The sequence below is a fragment of the Ovis canadensis genome, chromosome 1, assembly GCF_042477335.2.
Source record: "Ovis canadensis isolate MfBH-ARS-UI-01 breed Bighorn chromosome 1, ARS-UI_OviCan_v2, whole genome shotgun sequence".
NCBI lineage: Eukaryota > Metazoa > Chordata > Mammalia > Artiodactyla > Bovidae > Ovis > Ovis canadensis.
In genome coordinates this window covers 48,235,274-48,259,814 of record NC_091245.1, presented here as the reverse complement: position 1 = coordinate 48,259,814, position 24,541 = coordinate 48,235,274, and the positions used below count along the sequence as shown (strand labels likewise).

The following is a 24,541-nucleotide window of genomic DNA, read 5'->3' as shown; positions in this document are numbered from 1 at the left end:
TTCAAATGCCAAATGACCATAGAATGGTTGATGTTGAGTTCATTGGCAACTTCTCATATAATTGTTAGAGGATGAGCTCTGATTGCTCTCAGTTGGTTGTTAACTTCTGATGGCCAACCACTGTGCTCCTCATATCCAAGGCTCCCGACTACTTTGCAAAACTTCTTGAACCACCCCTGCACTGTACCTTTGTTGGCAGTTCCAGGTCCAAGTGTGTTGTTGATGTTTCAAGTTGTCTCCACTTCTTTAGGACCCATTTTGAATTTGAATAAGAAAATCATTCAAATTTCCTTTTTGTCTAACATCAATTCTGTAATCTAAAATAAATTTAAAGCAAGCAGCAAGTACTAAGTTATTAGAAAAAATACATAGAGCAAGAAATGGACGTTAAAATAAAATGTAACATAACATTTATTTAAGAATGTATTCCAATATAAAACAGCAAAATTCAACAATGCAAAACTGCAATTACTTTTGCACCAACCTGATATTGTTATAATTATATTAATATTATTGTTTTATATAATGTATATTTATACATATTAAATTCATACACATTATATACATTATATTTATAAATATATATATTTATAAATTATAATTAATATGATTATAATAATATAATATTATAATGTTGCCCTGGTATCTCAGGTGTTAAGGAATCTGCTTGAAATGCAAGAGACCTGGGTTTGATCCCTGGTCTGAGTGACTAACAGTTTTCACTTTTTATAGGGTCTGGGCCCTTTACCATTCTGACCAACCTCTAATTGAAAATAATGTATCAGTTTGTCACTCTTAAATTGTAATTACTATGACTAAGCACATGACTCCTGATATGGTTTTATTAATAAACATCCAAGATGTTGAAAATTGAGGAAAGGAAAGACCCAGACATAGATCCCCATGCCTTTTGCTAACATTCTTCCTTCATACTTGAATCTGCCCACCAACATTGATAGTATTCTTCCTGGCTGTGCAGGCTTCTTGTCCATGCTTCTCCATTCTATTGCTTAAACTATCATTAACAATTGTCAAATGAATTCTATATACACTCAATACATTCATAGAATTCCCTTTATCTATTATGCTATTCAATCTACCCAGAAAAGCTACTCTACAATGAGGAATGTTTGCTGTGTGCTGTGCTCTGTTGATGAGTCATGTCCAGCTCTTTGCAACCCCATGAACTATACGTAGTCTATCAGGCTCCCCTGTCCATGGGGTTTCCCAGGCAAGGATACTGGTGTTGGTTGACATTTCCTTCTCCAGGGGATCTTCCCAACCCAGGAACTGAACCCAGGTCTACTGCCTTGGCAGGTGGATTCTTTACCACTGAGCAACCTGGTGAGCCAAGGCATTTAGAATTGGTAAAAACATTCAATATCTTCTGAACACTTACTATGTGCTAAGTATGATCCTTTAGGATACTCAGAGAATATATGGAATAGTTCCTCTATTCATATGAGTTCTCCAGAAATCTGTAGGAAAAATATACATAAATTGAATATGTGTATATGTATGTGTATTTTGTAATGTAATTGTGTGTCTTATCATTAGATTTGCCCCTTTACCACATTCTATCATTAGCAAAGTTACATAATTATGTTACAAAATACACACAATCCAATTGAACATTTATCAACTATATCACAAATACACATGCATATATATATTCATAATATACATATATACACATAATATAAATGTGTATAATATGTACATATGATGGATATAGCTCATTGATTATACAGTTTATATATTCTTCTAAAAAATAGTGATGTAATCCAACAAATTTCACTATTTATATGGATTTTTTATATTGTTTTATCATGATTTATAAGGAATTACCTATGAAGACTTTCACTACGACTGATGAAAATGTCCATTAGAATAGTAACTCGATATAAGACATTATACAATGTTTACTCTACTTGATGGAAATGAATGAGTTAAAGAGACAACTACATTTGCAAAGCCAGAAGAATTATGAGTATCTGAAATTTCCAGAGTTCTTGTGATTCATATTTAAATGTAAGTCCCAAAAGCTAGCCCCAGTATAAAACAGTTTCTGGCAAGAGACGGACTTTTTTCCAATGAATAATTTACAATGGAACTTTTTCCATGTGAACTGTCTTATATCTTGGCAATAGGCAGAGTATTTCAATAATTTATACAATTTTGAATATAATATAGTTAATGCTATAAAAGCAATTTCTTTGATATTAAATTATAAGAGAATGCACTTAGGCCACTGTGACTAATGATCTAGGGGCCAGCAACGTAGCAAATTACCTTTTAACCCAATTTTAGAGAGAATCTGTGCATATAACCATAAGACTGCACTGAGATATCTTGGCATATAATTACACAACATTTGGTTGTTACATTATAAGCACAAATAAAACATTCTTTTTGAGAAAATCAGATGATGTTTTAAAACATGTTTTAAAAGTATATAATTTGGGGAGGAGCAAAATATCAAAGTGAATTATGATTTTATTATTTAAATTTCTGAATAAGAGCTGTTCTCAGAATATTTCCTAAGGCGAAACTCTAGTCACTCTGGAGATGTCATCATAGTTATTCCATGACAGGTGAGCAACCACACGTTAGTGTGATAATGCACAGCTTTTATGAGAAATCAAGCAATGTAATGTGAAAATGAGTCTTTCAAGTCAAATGAACAGTCTAGAGGCTTGCCGGAATGTAAGGCATTGATAGCAAATTGTGACTCTATGACTGCATTAAGACTATGAAAGGCTTGCAGTGGATGGTGAGGAATTTTTATACACATAAACCTGCAGGCACTGTTTATTGTCATAGACCATGTAGATTTATACATTATAATTTTCCAGCACATGATAACCAAGTGTCTTCAGTAAGTTGCAAATTTTTCTAAATCCCAGAATGGGCCATTTGAGTTCGTGCTAAATAGGTCCACAGTTATTTTGATGAGTGTGTGGTACAAAATAATAGAATAGCTCATATCTAAAAGTCTGGAAAACCTGCACTTCCATTTCTAAAAGAAAATTTTGAGTGGTATCTGCTTTCTTTAGACTGGCGCTTTCCAGTGTACACATGTACCTTTTTTTTTTTTTTTAACCTAACAAAAGGAAAAATTTTAGATGTTTCAATCTAATAGAGGATTTGGTGTTTTTCTTCCTCATTCTTTATTTTTTCCACATTCTTTTAAATAAGTGTGTTCTACCTCTAATGTGGTACTAATAGTAAAGAACTCACCTGCCAATGCAAAAAAACAAGAAGCATGGGCTGGAGAGGGAAATGGCAACTCACTCCAGTATTCTTGCATGGAGAATCCCAGGGGAGATTGGTGGGCTACAGTCCATAGGGTCGCTAGAGTCAGACATGACTGAAGTGACAGAGCATGCAACTTTATAATTAGGAAAATACATATTATGTACAAACAACAGAGAAACCAAATTACTTCAGATAAGCTGTTTTTTTTTTCTTTTCCTGATTGCACCAACAAGACACATCTTTTCTGCAAATGCAGGAAATAGCATAGCATAACAGGTTTTAGATATAAAAATCTACTAAAACACAATTATGAAAACCTGAGCCTGAAAAAAAAAAAAACCCTCATATTGAACTGGAATAGATTTACCTCATGAAATCCAGAGCCAGGTGTTTCAATATAACTCTATGAGTCCAAGGATAGACATTGGACTCTCTGGCATTTCAGAAAATGCTAAAGCAAGCTTTTCACTATGGGAAATATTTGCAAAGAAGACAGCTGGGTTCTAGCATGACACAGCTGGGCTGTTTCCTCTGGTTTATGTAGAGAATATTTCACTGCCAAAGCCGAGGCAAGAAAAGTTCACCCGGGCCATTCCAGAGGGCTTTTGCTGGCACATTTTTAACAGAACAATGGAGCTGGCCACCAGGTTTATGTGAATAGCGACTATACAGAAGGAAGGTACCTGCTTTCCGTAAGAGGAATTCCTGGAACAGAAATCATTGGCTCACTGGGCTGGGTTCTTTAAAGTTCTTGAAGTATACTGCCAAATTGTTTCCAGGAAAAAAAAAAAAGACTCATTATTAACTCTTAATAAAATGTCATCATCACTGAAGATTTTAAAGATATACAGTTGGTTTCTTAAGAAATATTCCTCAAGAATGGATCCCTACATTTGTGTGCTATAAGGCTTTTCAGATGTGATACTCTTCCTACGTCTTTTGTAACTATTTTCTACTGGGGAGAAGAGTGAGTTACAAAGTCATTGTAGATTCCCTGTGATATACAACACTGCTGTAAGTGTGCTCCAGCCTTCCTGCTGCTGCTGCCTGAGGGAGTAGTTGTTATTATGGTCCTGATTTTAAGTAATATTTTATATCTTTGAACCATCCCAGTAAGTGAAGCTGAAGCTAGCCTGAGGTACAGCAGGGATTTGAACTCTGGTGTATAAACATTCATGTGTAGAGGCCAGCTCTTGATCCTGTAGCCAAAATGAAGCAAAAATAAAATCTTTATGTCTAAAATATTAAAAATCTTGTATAACAATGTTATTAAAAATGTTTCTTCAGCAGGTGAGGAACTTGCCTTCAACCGAAAAATCTGAAATCTTTAAATGTTAAGCTAACAAAACCTTTCCTTTCTAAACCAGTGACCTTTCTTTAGTCTTTCATCACGTTTAATTATCATGTAGGCTAAGTTGTCTTAATATAACATATGTCCATATATGTATATTTACATATATATGTATATATTAAATATAATATATAAATATATTATTATACTAATTATAATAATTACTATTATGTTTAACAATTATTTGATAATTATTGTAATATGTCACTGATAATATAATCTAGATATATTATATATATATATATATATTATATGTAGAGAGAGAGAGGTTTGCCACTGAAAATCTACCTAGCAAACACCCATGGCTTTCCTCAACAAGAAAATCTGTCTTAAAATTTAGAGATTACTTACTTATAACCCACATATTAGGTAGTCAAGCAAAGATGGAGAGAAAGGAAAGAGAGAAGGAAGACATTTCCACTTTGAGGTTTTCCATAATTCCATATCCTGTTCAGTTCAGTTCAGTTCAGTCGCTCAGTCATGTCCGACTCTTTGAGACCCCACGAATCGCAGCACGCCAGGCCTCCCTGTCCATCACCAGCTCCCGGAGTTCACTCAGACTCACGTCCATCAAGTCAGTGATGCCATCCAGCCATCTCATCCTCTGTCGTCCCCTTCTCCTCCTGCCCCCAATCCCTCCCAGCATCAGAGTCTTTGCCAATGAGTCAACTCTTCGCATGAGGTAGCCAAAGTACTGGAGTTTCAGCTTTAGCAACATTCCTTCCAAAGAAATCCCAGAGCTGATCTCCTTCAGAATGGACTGGTTGGATCTCCTTGTAAGGTTTATCATTTTCAGATGATCACTTTCTTCTTTCCATTGTTGATTATCTTGATCCCTAATACATGAACCAATAACACAGTGGGGGAAAAGTTATTCAAAGCACCTTTCTATCTGAGTGCAAGCTATTAAGGCATCTCTTCTTATCGAGATAAGTTGTTGGTATCTTGTAAATCAGTTACCAAAATCTGTAGTTTGGAGCTCTCTCCAAACCATCAGTCTAGGATCTTGTGAGTTGTGCCCTCCTTCTCCTCCGCAGGATTCTAAAAGTCTTACCAGATCATCCTGAAACATAGGACACTACTGTTTTTAACCATCAAATTTCACTCAAATGTCATCTGTTTCATAAAGCCTTTCTTAAGATCAATATCCTCTCCAATTCTGACTCCAAAGACAGAGTTTGATTTACAGCTCTTGTTTCCCAAACACCTTGCTGTACAGCATCTACTTTATAGGATTTATTACTCCATATTATAATTAACAGTGTTAGATCTTTCTAACTGTTTAGACATGGACCCCCTAAGATTAATCTCCCTAAGTCAAAGTGGTTCTCTATGAATACTTGTTGAATGAATGTATGAGTGGATTAAAATAGGTCACTTGCCTGTTCTAAAATTTTATGTAGCTGATCCCCTGAAGGACATAGTAGATTGAGAAAATTTTATACATAGATTTTATAAAAAAGGAGAAACACTAACTGAAGCAACATGATTCAATTTGAACTGCAGTCTGAAAGACTCATTTTTTTATTTCAAGCATGTTCTTTGCCCGCCAAAGAAGTTCTGGCATATTCCATCAGTAGGTAAATCACAAATGCAAGTTTGCATTTACAAGTCATGTTTAGCTATTATTGTCCTCCTATCCGTGATGAGATGAGGGGAGAAACCATAGAAATCTCGGAAATGTCATAAACTATAAAAAGTCAGTTTGTAGATTATGAGCTGGAGAAAACAATGTTGCTAGTTAGATGCAGGCCAGGAAGCCATCAAGCACCCACTAGCAAGCCAATTTAGGAAAAAAAAAAAATCATGAAACAATTTCTTCTCTCAGTTTGAGAACAGCACCTTTTCCAGGAGGTTTGTTATGTAACGAAAATCTGCTTTCACTTTCTGGGGGCTGGCCAAGACTGACAAGGGAAGTGCCAGCCTAGGGAAAGAAAGACTGTTCTTTTGATATTGCCAGCCATTACCAGATATGGGAGTGCAAAAAAAGCCAGTTCTCCAAAGATTTATAGTAATGTCTAGCTTGTTGACTCAAGCAGTTTGGAAAATCTTCAGAGATATAGTTTATTCGAACTAACTCAGACTCCAAGTCTATGGAGAGGGGAAAAAAAAACAGAAATAATACATACACACTCTTCAAGTCAAATACTTTTGACCTTAAATTTACATAGCTTCTCAAGTGAAAAAAAAAAATAATGCACTAACCAAAATACATAGTCCTGCTTAAGATGTGACAGTTCATTGTGTTGCAAATAAATTTATGATTATTGTTCAATTATTTCTCTTGGCTTGCATAGGCAATACAGTAGGGAACCACCATGGTTTTATGTAAGTTAAAAGAAGTATTGAATCCCCAATCTTAGAGAATCCTTGAAAAAAAGTCACATAGGACCCTTGGCACTATAATTACATTTTCACTATATTCTCAGAATTTATATTATATCATACTTGCAATGGTATGAAACTATATGGAAAAGCGTTGTTATGAGGCCAAAGAAATATTAGTTCAGCACATAAAAACAATAAAACAAATATTGTTGAGTATCCCATATGTGCCAGGCTCTTTGCTAGATGCTTGTAATAGGCTGCTGAATAAAGTAAACAAGGTTCCAAGGTCATTCCTTATGTTCTGTGAAGAGAAGACAGGTAATGAGTAAATAAATAAATACAAATAATAAATTGCAAAGAATAAAGAAGAAACTATAAGAGGAGGGGGAGTGAAAAGCAGCAGCATTTTTTGAGTACAAATGTTTATTTCAACAAGCACATACCCAGAAAAATCTATCTTCCTTTAAGATGAATACTTTGACCATTTGGAAAATAGGTCTAGTGATTGTATGTGTAATTCAATTAGATGTATTCAAAACTGTAACTGCTGCTGCTGCTGCTAAGTCGCATCAGTGGTGTCCGACAGTAAATTAGATTAGCTCTATGGTGGAAAACTATGCAATGGCTGGAACAGTCGTGTCTGACTCTGTGTAACCCCCATAGATGGCAGCCCACCAGGCTCCTCCATCCCCGGGATTTTCCAGGCAAGAACACTGGAGTGGGTTGCCATTTCCTTCTCCAATGCATGAAAGTGAAAAATGAAAGTGAAGTCACTCAGTCGTGTCTAACTCTTAGCGACCCCATGGACCGCAGCCTACCTGGCTCCTCCGTCCATGGGATTTCCCAGGCAGGAGTGCTGGAGTGGGGTGCCATTGCCTTCTCTGTCAAACCTTTAAAGGGTTTTAGTAATGAGCCTATAGCTTCAGAGACTGAATGGGAAGACACTTAGTCCACCTGCTTATAAATCACTGCTTTGCTTTGTACACCCTGACTTTGGAAGCATGTGATTTTTGTGCCCAGATTGTTGCTATGATAAGTACTCAACTGATGTTTTTCAACAATCTTTCAGTGTTTGTGGGGCAGATTAAATACATACTTCATTCACCATTTAGCCCTGGCAGCCTAAAGAAGCTCTCCTAATGGATTTGTATGTACTGTGGTCTTTCATGGACTCTTACAACTTAAGAACTTGATGAAGCATTTAATTGATTCTAGTGAGCCAGTGCAACTGTCTAGATCCAAATAATCCTTGTCTTGCATTTATTTAAAGTTACAATAGCCATCAGGCTTCCCAGGTGGTGCTAGTGGAAAAGAACCCACCTGCCAATGCAGGAGACATAAGAGATATGGGTTCTATCCCTGGATCAGGAAGATCCCCTAGAGGAGGGCATGGCAACCCACTCCAGTGTTCTTGCCTGGAGAGTCACATGGACAGAGAAGCCTAGTGCACTACAGTCCATGGGTCACAAAGAGTCAGACGTGACTGAAGGACTTAGCACACATGTAATCAAGATCACCATCAAATACCTTCTCTAGGGACTTCCACTGTTATGTATAACACAACCTCACATCCCATGCAACTTACTATAGATGGGAACTCTGTTTATTATTTCTGAATATTATCTGCACAGACTTTAAAAACACATTTCCCACCAGCTTCCATCCCATTAGGAAGCAGGCTGGAGCACATGGACACTGCTAGGCTCCTCTGTTCTGACTTCCTCACACCAGGGCCCTGGCCACAGTCCCTGCACAGACTTTTCATATAAAATAAAAGTGTGCTCATATGATCCCTGTGATGTACAGATCTGTCACCCTTATTTTGACTTCTCACAATTTTAATGATCATGTTCCAGACTACAAGATGAGTTGCTGGAAGAAATGTAAGTTAAATCTGTGAAGGCTGCTCGTTAAAGAAACAAAACCCTTATTTTTTTTTTAATACAGTTTAGAAATTTGTACAAGTTTTAAAAAGTTTTAAAAAGCAACCATGAGGACACTCAAAAACTATTGCCTCTCATAGTTCAAATAGTAGGGAATAATCCCAAGTGGCTTGGTTGTGTGGAAATCATTAGCATTTGGTTTAGGTATGTATTCTAAGATTTTCCTTACTGATAATACTTCATACCCTGTCTAAGGACACTGATAGATGATTCCAAATGGAGAAGGCAGTTGGGGCAAGTCATATAGCATAATTTTTTATGAAAATGAAACAAGTAAGAGATTTGAATTACTGTAATGAATCAAATAGGACTTCCCTGGTGGCTCAGATGGTAAAGAATCCCACTCAGTGCAGGATACCCGGGTTCAATCTCTGGGTCAGGAAGATCCCCTGGAGAAGAGAATGGCTAACCACTCCTTATTCTTGCCTGGAAAATTCCATGGACAGAGGAGCCTGGTGGGAACTGAGTGACTAGCACTTAATGAATCTAAATCTATAAATGTATCTAAATATGTATCATCCTCTCCCACCATGGCATCAACTCAATAGAAGTTGAGAACAGGGGAGTAAATAGTAGTTGAAATTGAATCCTGTGAATGATTAATTAAAGGCAGAGTAGGTTATTAATTCAAAGGTACAATAGTGATTCCTTTAAATATATAACAATTTTAAGGTTATAATCATCATTTCCTGAAATTTAAACAAGTATGTATTTAAATGACTAGCTTATTCCTTTATTGCTCTGGTCCAGGTAATAAGTATTTAACAATTAATAATTCTACAGGAACCTGAAATGCTCATTAAAATGTAGTTATTTAGTGACTTAAAATTATTAAACTGATTGAACATGCTTCTTTTTTAAACAATTGATTTTTAAGTTACATTTATAAATTAAAATGTTAAAGGATTTTGAAATATGTTATGTAGAAAAGAAGTAGATGTCTAGAATAGTCATTTTAACTAATTTTACTTTTTTCTATGCAAGTGCATAGAATATAGGACATATAAGACATGATGCTTTGTCATTTAGAAAGTTCACTGGAGTTCTTCCTAGATGTGCACATGTGCCATTTATTCACAAACTGTTGTTGGGACCCAGATGGTCTTAAGACATCTGAAACATTACCATTCTTCTCTGTTCCTGCCACCCAGAGTAGAAACATTACCTTTCTCTTCCTTTATAGCTTATCCCAATGGTCCCCAGATTCATCCCAAACCCTTCCTTAGAAACACATCTTTTTTTGGAGGCTGAGCTAACCAATATCTCCATGTCTTTTGTTTTATGTTGAGGTTATTAATAGTGATTCTTTATTATAAATAGCACCACAATAAATAACTTTGTGCATAAACTATCCTTCATGGTTTGCTTTAAAAGAAATGAACACAAAATTCATCTCTGATGATTTTGAACCCTAAAGGCATACCTGTTTGGACATGTGTTCCTCATGTAAAAGGAGAAAGGAAAACATGGGAATATTTGTCTTCTCTTAATTACCTATCTATCTTCCTCCCTATGTAAATTTTAAGTTTCTTGAGGTGAAGGATTATGTTAGGAAATTTTTGCATTTCCTGTGAGTCCAGAATTATTCCCTCCCTAATTCTCAGTAAAAGTTTGAAGTCTTGAACTGAATATGCAAGACTGAATGTTCAGCATAGGAACACCTGCTTTTGCCTCCACAAGCTACAGTGCATGTGAGGATTTTCATTGGCTCTTTCTACACACAACATCTGTTGACAACAGGTGATGCATTTTGGGGAGAAGAACCTTGCCAGAGGGATTTTCTCTCACTAGCATCCTCTTTCCAGATGTTTCTTTACCATAGTATCCTGAATTATGAGGCCCCAGAAGGTGGTTACAATCACTGGACTGACAGTTAACACCTGGAATTCAATAGTATTCCCCCACCACAGAATTTCCCATAGTTAAATGTTAAACCTAAGCTTATTGCTAAGAGATTTGGCTGTTTTTCTGTGAAATTAAATATTGTGCTTAGTATTAGTTTATCACTACTTATGTTTACCATTTTGACTATAAGTACATGTGTAAAAATTAAAATAAACTATTTTAAGATCAAATAAAATTTGAGAAAATCATTTTATTTAGAGGCTAGAATGAATGTCTTATGGCACTCCATAATTTCTCTTAAATATTTTTACCTCTGTCCAAAGTTAAATTAGTTATATGTTTGAAATAAATAAACGAGTCAGACAAAACTGATATCACTGTACTTCATTAAGAAGGAAAGTATCACATAACATTTTCTTTGTTTAATAGTAGACATTGGTATATATGTATATATACACATGTAAAGCTAGTGGAGGTGATGGAATTCCAGTTGAGCTATTTCAAATCCTAAAAGATGATACTGTGAAGGTGCTGCACTCAATATGCCAGCAAATTTGGAAAACTCAGCAGTGGCCACAGGACTGGAAAAGGTCAGTTTTCATTCCAATCCCAAAGAAAGGCAATGCCAAAGAATGCTCAAACTACCACACAATTGCACTTATTTCACACGCTAGTAAAGTAATGCTCAAAATTCTCCAAACCAGACTTCAGCAATACATGAACCATGAACTTCCAGATGTTCAAGCTGATTTTCCAAAAGGCAAAGGAACCAGAGATCCAATTGCCAACATCTGTTGGATCATCAAAAAAGCAAGAGAGTTCCAGAAAAACATCTATTTCTGCTTTATTGACTATGCCAAAACCTTTGACCAAGTGGATCACAATAAACTGACCTGCCTCTTGAGAAACCTGTATGCAGCTCATAAAGCAACAGTTAGAACTGGACATGGAACAACAGATTGGTTCCAAATAGGAAAAGGAATATGTCAAGGCTATCTGTATATTGTAACCCTGCTTATTTAACTTATGTGCAGAGTACTTCATGAGAAATGCTGGGCTGGAAGAAGCACAAGCTGGAATCAAGATTGCCAGGAGAAAGTCAATAACCTCAGATATGCAGATGACACCACCGTTATGGCAGAAAGTGAAGAGGAACTAAAGAGCCTCTTTATGAAAGTAAAATAGGAGAGTGGAAAGTTGGCTTAAAGCTCAACATTCAGAAAACAAAGATCATGGCATCTGATCCCATCACTGGGAAACAGTGGAAACAATGTCAGGCTTTATATTTTGGGGCTCCAAAATCACTGCAGATGGTGATTGTGGCCATGAAATTAAAAGATGCTTACTCCTTGGAAGGAAAGTTATGACCAACCTAGATAGTATATTCAAAAGCAGAGATTACTTTGCTAACAAAGGTCCATCTAGTCAAGGCTATGGTTTTTCCTGTGGTCATGTATGGATGTGAGAGTTGGACTATGAAGAAAGCTGAGCACAGAAGAATTGATGCTTTTGAACTGTGGTGTTGGAGAAGACTCTTGAGAGTCCCTTGGACTGTAAGGAGATCCAACCAGTCCATCCTAAAGAAGATCAGTCCTGAGTGTTCTTTGGAAGGAATGATGCTAAAGCTGAAACTCCAGTACTTTGGCCACCTCGTGCGAAGAGTTGACTCATTGGAAAACACTGTGATACTGGGAGGGATTGGGGGCAGGAGGAGAAGGGGACAACAGAGGATCAGATGGCTGGATGGCATCACTGACTCAATGGACATGAGTTTGAGTGAACTCTGGAAGTTGATGATGGACAGGGAGGCCTGGCGTGCTGCGATTCATGGGGTCGCAAAGAGTCGGACACGACTGAGCGACTGAAGTGAACTGAAGTGAAATATATGTATATATAAAACATATATACACACACATCCATGTGTATATGGTGGAGAAGGCAATGGCACCCCACTCCAGTACTCTTGCCTGGAAATGCCCATGAATGGAGGAGCCTGGTAGGCTGCAGTGCATGGGGTCACTAAGAGTCGGACACGACTGAGTGACTTCACTTTCACTTCTCACTTTCACGCATTGGAGAAGGAAATGGCAATCCACTCCAGTGTTCTTGCCTGGAGAATCCCAGGGACGGGGGAGCCTGGTGGGCTGCCGTCTATGGGGTCGCACAGAGTCAGATACAACTGACATGACGGTAGTAGCAGCAGTATGTGTATATACCCATGCATATCATAGTTTGTATTAAACTGATACCTACATCCATCTTTCCAAAGGATATTTTTTATTTAATGCTGTAATTTTATTAAATCTTCAGTTCAGCAGTAAGTCTTACATTTGCCTCTACTTTCTTCCTAAGGTATTTTAATATCTTTATTTCTGTTCTGTTTCAGTTAAGTTAAAAAGAGTCTTCTGTTTGGAATGGTTTTTATTTTTTGCTTATTTGCATGAGAAGAGTTCACTGAAGAAGTTAATCATAATATGTTTTTTTAATTTTTATATCTACTGTTTAATTCAATATGTTGCCATGTTTAAAAGTACATGAAGAAAATTCAGCCTCAAACAGATAATGTAGCTGGAAAAGGAAGTAGTATTTTAGTAGCCTTTTCAGATAACAGTGGATATTCTTTGATAAAACACTTAAATTCTACAAGTAGTAATTTCTTAAAGGTTAGTTGCATTGTGTAATCAGAAACTTTATCAATGAACTCTGCAGGCTCTGTTAGATTGAAAACCATTGACCTCTCTTATACTTTGAAAGAATCTTTCACCCATATGTAATATTGTAACCTTATGATGTAATTTTGAAATGCATTGGACATTTGGAAAATATTAATATTATTAGCTCACTGAGTTTTAAATGCCAATTAAAGTATGTCATTTAGAAACAGTTGCAACAGTATATCACTTAAGAATAAACCTTTTCCTCAGTCATATCTGGGCTTTCCTGATGGCTCCCACGGTAAAGCGTCTGCCCTCAATGTGGGAGACCTGGGTTCGATTCCTGGGTCAGGAAAGTCCCCTGGAGAAGGAAATGGCAATCCACTCCAGCACTCTTGCCTGGAAAATCCCATGGACGGAGGAGCCTCATAGGCTACAGTCCATGGGGTCACAAAGAGTCGGACACGACTGAGCGACTTCACTTCACTTCACTTCAATCATATCACCAGTTATATATAGTCAAATACTTTGTATTTGTAATCTAATCCTCCCAGGTTTTCTTATAGCAGAGTTTGGGTTCTGTTAAAAAATCAAAGATGATATTCAAAGTAATTTAATTTATCCCTATGACAGATTATAGATCCTGGTTTTCAAAATAGCTATGAAAACACATCTCTTGCCAAAAGAAACCATAAGAATGGAACAATGTGGAAAAATCCACTACAAAAGTATGTTTTTATAATAGTGATCAATATAATGAATTGCCATTTATTTAGCTTTGATCTGAAGCTTCAACATATTATAAGTTTTATGTAGTAAACCAAAACGGGCACAGGGCATTCATGTATACCATCAAAGTGGTAAAGTTTGGAAATTTTAAGGCATGGGAAAGAGCAATAGTGAAATTAAGTTCAAACAGCAAATATGTATTTTAAAGCATATAATAATAATATCTAACAACAATTCCAGGAACTTTTCTAAACCCTTTAAGATATGTTAACTTATTAATTCTCACAGCAGCTACATGGGGTTTATACTAATATAATCTCCAGCTTTCAGATGAAGAAGTCAGGCTGAGATAAGACAGCTAGTCTGCAGAGGACAGTATATCACTTAAGAATAAACCTTTTAGATGTGTATAATGGACCTTTGGACTCAGAGGGAGAGGGAGGGGGTGGGATGATTTGGGAGAATGACATTCTAACATGTATACTATCATGTAAGAATTGAATCGCCAGTCTATGTCTGACGCAGGATGCAGCATGCTTGGGGCTGGTGCATGGGGATGACCCAGAGAGATGTTATGGGGAGGGAGGTGGGAGGGGGGTTCATGTTTGGGAACGCATGTAAGAATTAAAGATATTAAAATTTAAAAAATAAAAAACTAAAAAAAATTTAAAAAAAAAGAATAAACCTTTTCCTCAGTCATATCTGGGCTTTCCTGATGGCTCCCACGGTAAAGCGTCTGTCCTCAATGTGGGAGACCTGGGTTCGATACTGTTTAAGGATTAAAAGCGATCATGTGCTATATGAGAGAATACCGACATCCTGGAAGTCAATTTAGGTATTTTTTCTATCCAACATTCCCAAAGTTTATTCCTGGGTCACTACTTGTGTCACCTTCTCTGATATAAAAGTTTCCATAGCTTAATACATCAGGAAGAAAAATGAAGCACAGTATTTCCCTTTTCACTATCATAGACCTACAGAGCAACAGGTCATAACAAATGTTCCAAGAAATCTCAACATAAAGAGACCTATTTCAACCAATTTCCATTCATTGCTGACAAGAAAATACATATTGAACATACCTTTCACAGCCCTTAGAATTTGTGTTCCTTAGAACCTAAAATGATTAGAAAGTCCAGTCCTGCTCTTTGGCAGATGAGAAAATTGAGGCCCCAATTGCCTTTGTGAACTTGAAAACATATATCCTAATTCTATGTTTTACCTCACTTAGTTCATAAATCAGCATATAGGTATAGCTGTCCTGCTATTTTAAATTTCTTCTGCTACTGCTGCTACTGCTAAGTCACCTCAGTCGTGTCCAACTCTGTGCGACCCCATAGACGGCAGCCCACCAGGCTCCCCCATCCCTGGCAAGAACACCAGAGTACGTTGCCATTTCCTTCTCCAATGCATGAAAGTGAAAAGTGAAAGTGAAGTCGCTCAGTCGTGTCCGACTTCTAGCGACCCCATGGACTGCAGCCCACCAGGCTCCTCTGTTCATGGGATTTTCCAGGCAAGAGTACTGGAGTGGGTTGCCATTTCCTTCTCTATTAAATTTCTTCTGCTACTGCTACTGCTAAGTCGCTTCAGTTGTGTCCGACTCTGTGCGACCCCATGGACTGCAGCCCACCAGGGTCCTCTGCCCATGGGATTTTCCATGCAAGAGTACTGGAGTGGGTTGCCATTGCCTTCTCCATATTTCTTCTAGATTTCCATTTTTTTTTAATATTTTCAACCGGAAAACCATCATTATAGTGAAGTATATAGATGGAACAGACAGATGACTATATTCTAGTTTACTTAGTACAAAGTATTCACAGTAACATTTAAATAACATATAAACTTTTGTTATTAAATATATAATTTATCCTAAAATATTTCATAGATAAATACTAGAGAAATTTAAAACCAATCAAAGAGTGGGGAAAAAAATAAAAAATCTTCTGAAATAACCTTGAAGATCTAGAGAATCCATTGTTTAGGTTATGATCCTGAGCTATAAGTTCATTTCACCACCGTAGTTTGTTTGCTTGATAACATAGAGTTAATCATATGTAGTTCAACAGACTGTTATATATACATTTTTTTTTAACCACTGCATGTTTTGCCATTTCAGTTCCTCCGAAGATTTATGACATCTCAAGCGATATGACCATCAATGAAGGAACCAATGTCACCCTTACTTGTTTGGCCACTGGGAAACCAGAGCCTTCCATTTCTTGGCGGCACATCTCTCCATCAGGTAAAACAGAAATGCATCAGTGTTGTTCCTGCTGTTCAGTATCCTCCTGCAACCTCTCTTGTTCAAAACTTAAGCATCAGCTAATGTTTCATATCTTTTTCATGAGGTAGACAGGATGCATATTTTTATACTTATTTTTTATACCCAAATATCTGCAGTTCACAAAAGTTAAATGAACATTTTCTGTCACAGCCCAGAGTAGACCCTAGGTCTCTTGATGCCTGGGCAAGGTTACTTTCACGGTAGTATACTGGATAATCACACATCTATAGACAAAAGGCTCACATGGAAAATGTCACAAGAGAAATATCTTCATTTAAATGTGTAAGGCTTTTATTCAATTGGCATTCACATGTTAATAGGCCAGTGCGAACTGCTGAGGTAATCAGGGGAGAATGAAATTATACAAATTATGAGGTTGCTGGGTCTGATTTCCAACTGCAGTTCAGAATCAAGGATTTGGCAGTTAGCATTAAATTTTGACTGATGAGGAATCTCAAAATCCAAGAGTTAAGTATCTTGTTAAAGATCACATAGCTAGGTGAGATTAAGGGATATAACATGTTTATTAGTGGCTTGTGCTTTTGAAACAGGGCACATCCTCCTAAAGAGATTGTCAGTTTTAGGAAGCTGGGGGTAAACATCATCAAAATAAGTCTATTTTCACAGAATAACTCTAAATGAGTCATCAGTTTGTATAAAATCTAAATATTTGAACAATATAGCTTTAAATGTACCATGGGAGAGTGGTACTTTTTATGAATAGGACCCCACCACATTTCAGATAGACAAAATTTGATTTTTATTTGTTTTGTATTTGGGGTAGAAACAACTTGAACAAGGTTAGTATGAAGGAATCACTTATAAAGGAATCAGGAAGACATAGTTTATAGAGATGTAGAAAAAGTACAATTAGAACATCTCTTCTGTCTGCTAATGCTTTAATTTCACTTATCCTTAAGTGTCTTTCAATTCCCTCATTTAGGCAGTAGGTCTAATGAAACTTCCTCACATCATACATTTATTATTACTATGAATGTGAGAAAAAAATCAATGTAATAGCAATATATGCTTATATAATATGCATTATGGCCCCTGTAATATTTCTGAAGCATGAGTGTGCTCTTGACTGCCAACGTTTTCCTCTCTAGAGTGGCTAAGAATCATAAAACTAACATGTGAGACCTGAATTAGTGGAAGGACTCTCCATGGAGTGTGAGACAAACCCAGGACTAGCAATTAGAATGCATGTGCTCCAATCTCACCTTCCTTATTCATCAGTTCAGTAAATCCAAGTGCAAATCTCTTAGCCTCAGTTAGCTGGTTTCCTACTTTCCAAAAATCAAATGATAAAAATCTCTGGCTATTGTGAGACTCAGAAAAGATAATACTTATAAATGTGCTTTAAAAAGTATAAGGTGATATGCAAATGTAAGGCTGATTCTTAATCATCTTTCTGGATTTAAATCTGATATGAAAATATAATTTTTCTAAGAATGAAGCACATAATCTCCACATTCATACAATGTAAGATTAATATTTTGGATTTAATTCTTCTTCTTGTGGCACTTGTTATTATGCATATTCTTTTTGTAAGTGCCTGGATATATTTTAGTTTAATTAAATACCATGAATGTTGGTTAGTGAAGTTATTAGAATAACGATAATGAATAACATTTTGAAGCTGAAAGAAGACAGATTGGGTTATAAGTTAAACTGTGCGTAGTTTTTCTGATCCTACCATACAGAGCAAATGAGTAAAATTAGCATAACTATTAACTGTTATTTAATGAATAGCTACACATAGCTGATATTTTTATAAATGCTTCCAATAATTGCAAACTGTAATTTATTAGTAATTAAATTCCAATGCTCAACAACATGGAGTTCCTGCTTTAAGTATTATGTCATCATTCTATTACCTTTCTTCAATTTATATATTTATATTTGAAAGCAAAATTATAAACTTCATCAATCTATTTTTTTTTAATTTAAGGCTATCAATATTAACATTCTCCTCTGTTCTTTTTCTGTATCACAAAAGGAAATATGTCTCAGACAACCATCACCAAGTGAACAGTGTTCAGTGTTAAAAGTAGATATAGGTAGATTTCCTGTCGGTATGAAAAACAATGACTAATTTTTGTACATGTATGATTTGTTTATTCTACCAGTAATATTAGCAAGTCTTACCAATTCATTTATGGTCTATTCTGTTTTTAAAATCATTAAGAAGAAAAATGACTGATCACAGGAAGGCAGCTCCACAGAGCTTCCTCCTTATCTGTGGAAAAGTTGGGTTGTGGATTCAACCATATTACAGACATCGCTGAACAATTAAAGTTGCCATTCCACTTGTTAGTTCAAACAGCTTAGTATACTAGCCCTAAAATATCTGACTTGAAAAGTTTCTGGACTTATGAGCTTCCTTAGAGTTACTTATAGTCAGGATTTCTTCCTTTCTATTTTTTCTCTTTCTATATGTAGAAATTTATTTCAAATTCATCTTTGAAATGTTTGGGATTAGCAGATGTAAACTATTATATATAAGATGGATAAATAAGATCCTACTGTATAGTACAGGGAGCTATATTCAATATCCTGTGATAAACCATAATGGAAAAGAATATGAAAAAGAATATATACATATATATGTATATATACATGTACAATTAATCACTTTGTTGTACAGCAGGAATTAAATACAATATTATAAATCAACTATAGTTCACTAAAATTTAAAAAATACAGTAAGAAAAATAAAGTGTTAACAGAAATAATGCAAAGTCTACCCTCTGTCCTTTACTCAGTTTCATCCATCATTTTCCCTCTTTGCATCAACATTTTCTGTGTATAGGGTATGCAGAAATATTTTTTTCATTAAATTATTTGAAAAGAGAAACACCTTGTATACATCAAGCCCTTTTCTCCCTATTTATTACAGTGTGCATTTCATAAGAACATTTTATTGTGTAACCATAGTGCAATTTTTAACTGTTGTACCTTGAATGTTGGCATTTTACTTTTATCTGATGACTATCCATACTGCAATTTTGTCAACTGATCAAGTAGTGTCCTTTAGAGAATTCTTTTTTGTTTAGTACAGAATCCAAATATTGTATTCAATTATCTTACCACTTTAGTCCTCTTTAGTCTGGGTACTAATTCCTTGGTCGTTCTTGGTCTCCCTTGACATTTTCTAAAAAAAAAAAAACAACAGAATATTTCTTCTTTTTTTTTTAATTTTAAAGTCTTTAATTCTTACATGTGTTCCCAAACATGAACCCCCCTCCCACCTCCCTCCCCATAACATCTATCTGGGTCATCCCCATGCACCAGCCCCAAGCATGCTGTATCCTGCGTCAGATATAGATTGGTGATTCAATTCTTACATGATAGTATACATGTTATAATGCCATTCTCCCAAATCATCCCACCCTCTTCCTCTCTCTCTGAGTCCAAAAGTCCGTTATACACATCTGTGTCTTTTTTGCTGTCTTGCATACAGGGTCGTCATTGCCATCTTTCTAAATTCCATATATATGTGTTAATATACTGTATTGGTGTTTTACTTTCTGGCTTACTTCACTCTGTATAATCAGCTCCAATTTCATACATCTCATCAGAACTGATTCAAATGAATTCTTTTTAACGGCTGAGTAATACTCCATTGTGTATATGTACCACAGCTTTCTTATCCATTCATCTGCTGATGGACATCTAGGTTGTTTCCATGTCCTGGCTATTATAAACAGTGCTGCGATGAACATTGGGGTACATGTGTCTCTTTCAATTCTAGTTTCCTCGGTGTGTATGCCCAGCAGTGGGATTGCTGGGTCATAAGGCAGTTCTATTTGCAATTTTTTAAGGAATCTCCACACTGTTCTCCAAAGTGGCTGTACTAGTTTGCATTCCCACCAACAGTGTAGGAGGGTTCCCTTTTCTCCACACCCTCTCCAGCATTTATTGCTTGCAGATTTTTGGATCGCAGCCATTCTGACTGGTGTGAAGTGGTACCTCATTGTGGTTTTGATTTGCATTTCTCTAATAATGAGTGATGTTGAGCATCTTTTCACGTGTTTGTTAGCCATCCGTATGTCTTCTTTGGAGAAATGTCTATTTAGTTCTTTGGCCCATTTTTTGATTGGGTCGTTTATTTTTCTGGAATTGAGCTGCAGAAGTTGCTTGTATATTTTTGAGATTAGTTGTTTGTCAGTTGCTTCATTTGCTATTATTTTCTCCCATTCAGAAGGCTGTCTTTTCACCTTGCTTATAGTTTCCTTTGTTGTGCAGAAGCTTTTAATTTTAATTAGATCCCATTTGTTTTTTTTGCTTTTATTTCCAGAATTCTGGGAGGTGGATCATAGAGGATCCTGCTGTGATTTATGTCTGAGAGTGTTTTGCCTATGTTCTCCTCTAGGAGTTTTATAGTTTCTGGTCTTACATTTAGATCTTTAATCCATTTTGAGTTTATTTTTGTGTGCGGTGTTAGAAAGTGATCTAGTTTCATTCTTTTACAAGTGGTTAACAAGTCTTCCCAGCACCACTTGTTAAAGAGATTGTCTTTACTCCATTGTATATTCTTGCCTCCTTTGTCAAAGATAAGGTGTCCATATGTGTGTGGATTTATCTCTGGGCTTTCTATTTTGTTCCATTGATCTATATGTCTGTCTTTGTGCCAGTACCATACTGTTTTGATGACTGTGGCTTTGTAGTAGAGCCTGAAGTCAGGCAGGTTGATTCCTCCAGTTCCATTCTTATTTCTCAAGATTGCTTTGGCAATTCGAGGTTTTTTGTATTTCCATACAAATCTTGAAATTATTTGTTCTAGTTCTGTGAAAAATATTGCTGGTAGCTTGATAGGGATTGCATTGAATTTGTAAATTGCTTTGGGTAGTATACTCATTTTCACTATATTGATTCTTCCAATCCATGAACATGGTATATTTCTCCATCTATTAGTGTCCTCTTTGATTTCTTTCATCAGTGTTTTATAGTTTTCTATATATAGGTCTTTAGTTTCTTTAGGTAGATATATTCGTAAGTATTTTATTCTTTTCGTTGCAATGGTGAATGGTTCTTATGAATATTTCTTATGTTGAGTTTGACTCCTGTTTCCTCATGACTAGAGTCTAGTTGTACCCACCTGGGATTAAACAAGTAAAGCTGTAACTTCTCAGGAATGATATCTGAAGGTACAGGATATCTAACCCTGTTCTGAAATTGAGGGATCTCTTTATACAGTTCTTCAGTTCAGTTCAGTTCAGTCGCTAAATTGTGTCTGACTCTTTGCGACCCCATGAATCGCAGCACACCAGGCCTCCCTGTCCATCACCAACTCCTGGAGTTCACTCAAACTCATGTCCATTGGGCCGGTGATGCCATCCAGCCATCTCATCCTCTGTCTTTTCCAGTGAGTCAACTCTTCGCATGAGGTGGCCAAAGTATTGGAGTTTCAGCTTTAGCATCATTCCTTCCAAGGAACACCCAGGACTGATCTCTTTTAGAATGTACTGGTTGGATCTCCTTGCAGTCCAAGGGACTCTCAAGAGTCTTCTCCAACACCGCAGTTCAAAAGCATCAATTCTTCAGTGCTCAGCTTTCTTCACAGTCCAACTCTCACATCCATCCATGACTACTGGAAAAACCATAGCCTTGACTAGACAGAAACTTTGTTGGCAAAGTAATATCTCTGCTCTTGAATATGCTATCTAGGTTGGTCATAACTTTCCTTCCAAGGAGTAAGCATCTTTTAATTTCATGGCTGCAGTGATTTTGGAGCCCCCCAAAATAAAGTCTGACACTTTCCACTGTTTCCCCATCAATTTGCCATGAAGTGATGGGACCGGATGCCATGATCTTTGTTTTCTGAATGTTGAGCTTTAAGCCAACTTTTTCACTCTCAATTTTCATTTTTAAGAGGCTTTTTAGTTCCTCTTCACTTTCTGCCATAAGGGTGGTGTCATCTGCATATCTGAGGTTATTGATATTTCTCCCAGCGATCTTGATTCCAGCCTGTGCTTCTTCCAGCCCAGCATTTCTCGTGATGTACTCTGCATATAGTTTAAATAAGCATGGCCACAGTATACAGACATGATGTACTCTTTTTCCTATTTGGAAGTCTATTGTTCCATGTCAAGTTCTAACTGTTGCTTCCTGACCTGCATACAGGTTTCTCAAGAGGCAAGTCAGGTGGTCTGATATTCCCATCTCTTTCAGAATTTTCCACAGTTTATTGTGATTTGCACAGTCAAAGACTTTGTCATACTCAATAAAGCAGAAATTGATGTTTTTCTGGAACTCTGTTGCCTTTTTTGATGATCCAACAGATGTTGGCAATTTGATCTCTGGTTCCTTTGCCTTTTCTCTCAAATGCTGTGATACCATGAATCAAAACTCACTTAAAACTTCTAGAGAACAGAGGCAAGTTTACACAAGGCACTCGATTTTGAATAGAAAGACAAAATAAAATTTTTAATCACACATCATTGAATTGATAAATCTAGATCCAGTCAGAAAAAAATAGAGAAACTTAAAAAGCCAAATTTTAAAATAATGGATTCTATATAACAAAAACGGAAACATTCTAAAAGCCTTTGTCAAATTTCCACTCACTTATTGCTGTTTATCTTAATCTCTGTTTCCCCGTTCGTTCCTTTTCTTTGATACCTGGAATCTCCCGAGATATTCTTACTTTACCCTCGTGATGTTTATAATCTAGTAAAGATCTTCTTTTAGCTCAGAAGCTGAAATTTGGGCTAAATGCTGGGCTGTGTATCTCAAAATTTTTTTCTTCTAATTTCTATATGACTAGTGCCTTTTGAAAGAATTATCTTATCCTAATTTTCCATAGGCGTTAAGAGTATTGCCTAATTCAAGATAAAGACTATTCCTTTGTTCTGTTATGTTTTTCCCCTCCTTTTGTATTTGTCAGGTTCTTGTTACAGAGCACTTATAAAGAAAATCACAAACAAGTGGTCAGAGATGTAAGAATAGAATCAGAAAGTCATGATTACAAGAAGACAAAAGAGGAAAAATGTCCTGGAGCAGTGAATGCTGAACAGTATCAAGCAGGTCAAATAAGATCAGATCTTTGGGTTAGCTAGTTTGGTGATCATCATAGCAATTCAGAGACATAATGAGCCAGAAACTCAGTAATAGAAGAATAAAGAGCAAATAAGAAGTGAATAACTTAGCTATGGAGGTAATCTATTCATCCAGTTCAGTTCAGTTCAGTTCAGTCGCTCAGTCGTGTCTGACTCTTTGAGACCCCATGAATCGCAGCACGCCAGGCCTCCCTGTTCATCACCATCTCCTGGAGTTCACTCAGACTCACATCCATCGAGTCCGTGATGCCATCCAGCCATCTCATCCTCGGTCGTTCACTTCTCCTCCTGCCCCCAATCCCTCCCAGCATCAGAGTCTTTTCCAATGAGTCAGCTCTTCTCATGAGGTGGCCAAAGTACTGGGGTTTTAAAATTTTGTTTTTCTAGTTTTACTTTTTTTTTTTTCTTTTTTGGCTAGGTTATGGGATCTTCCGACCAGGGATTGAACCCTGGACCATAGCAGTGAAAGCACCAAGTCCCAATCACTGGACTGCCAGGGAACTTCCCATATTACTTTTTTCTATTAGGAATATCTTTTGTCCCCCTATATAACTGTCCAACTTGCTCCTTCTTCAACTTTTAACAAAACTATTTCTAAGCATCTCAGAAAAATTTGAGTGCTTATTTCTCCATGGTCTCATGGTACCTTACGCCACCACTCATGCAGGACTAACTCTCTGAATTGTAGTTTTTGGTTTAGTCTGTGGTCCTATGGGACAGAGACTGCTGTCCAGAAACAAAGTCAATTGCCCTTTGTATCCCATGGCTTGGCACAGAACCTGCATAAAGTAAGAGCTCCGTAAGCACTGCAGAGGTAAAGGATGCTGCTCTCTGCCCTTGTTTCCCACATGACTTCTTAGACATATAAATTAAAATTTGAAGAGATGACATGGTTGGGACACAAGCGAGTCTTTCCTGTCTGATATCTCTATTACCTTTATCCCCCTGATATAAACCCACAACATACCCCTAAATATGAATCAGCCCTTTATTTTCTTATGCCTTCAGTATGGCTCTACTTCTATGGTACCATGATTTATAAGAGATATGTGTTTGACCTTCATGCCATTTCTGGCTCTGAACTC

The 24,541-nt window shown here is 36.5% G+C and overlaps 1 protein-coding gene across 1 annotated transcript in view; it reads left to right on the top strand.

Annotated features, from left to right (window-relative positions):
• The window catches only part of NEGR1 (neuronal growth regulator 1), a 1,037,860-nt gene that overhangs the window by 592,143 nt on the left and 421,176 nt on the right, over positions 1-24,541 (top strand). Inside the window, exon 3 of the mRNA XM_069594684.1 lies at positions 16,225-16,350. Coding sequence (XP_069450785.1) covers positions 16,225-16,350 — 126 coding nt within the window. The remainder of the gene's footprint in view (positions 1-16,224; positions 16,351-24,541) is intronic.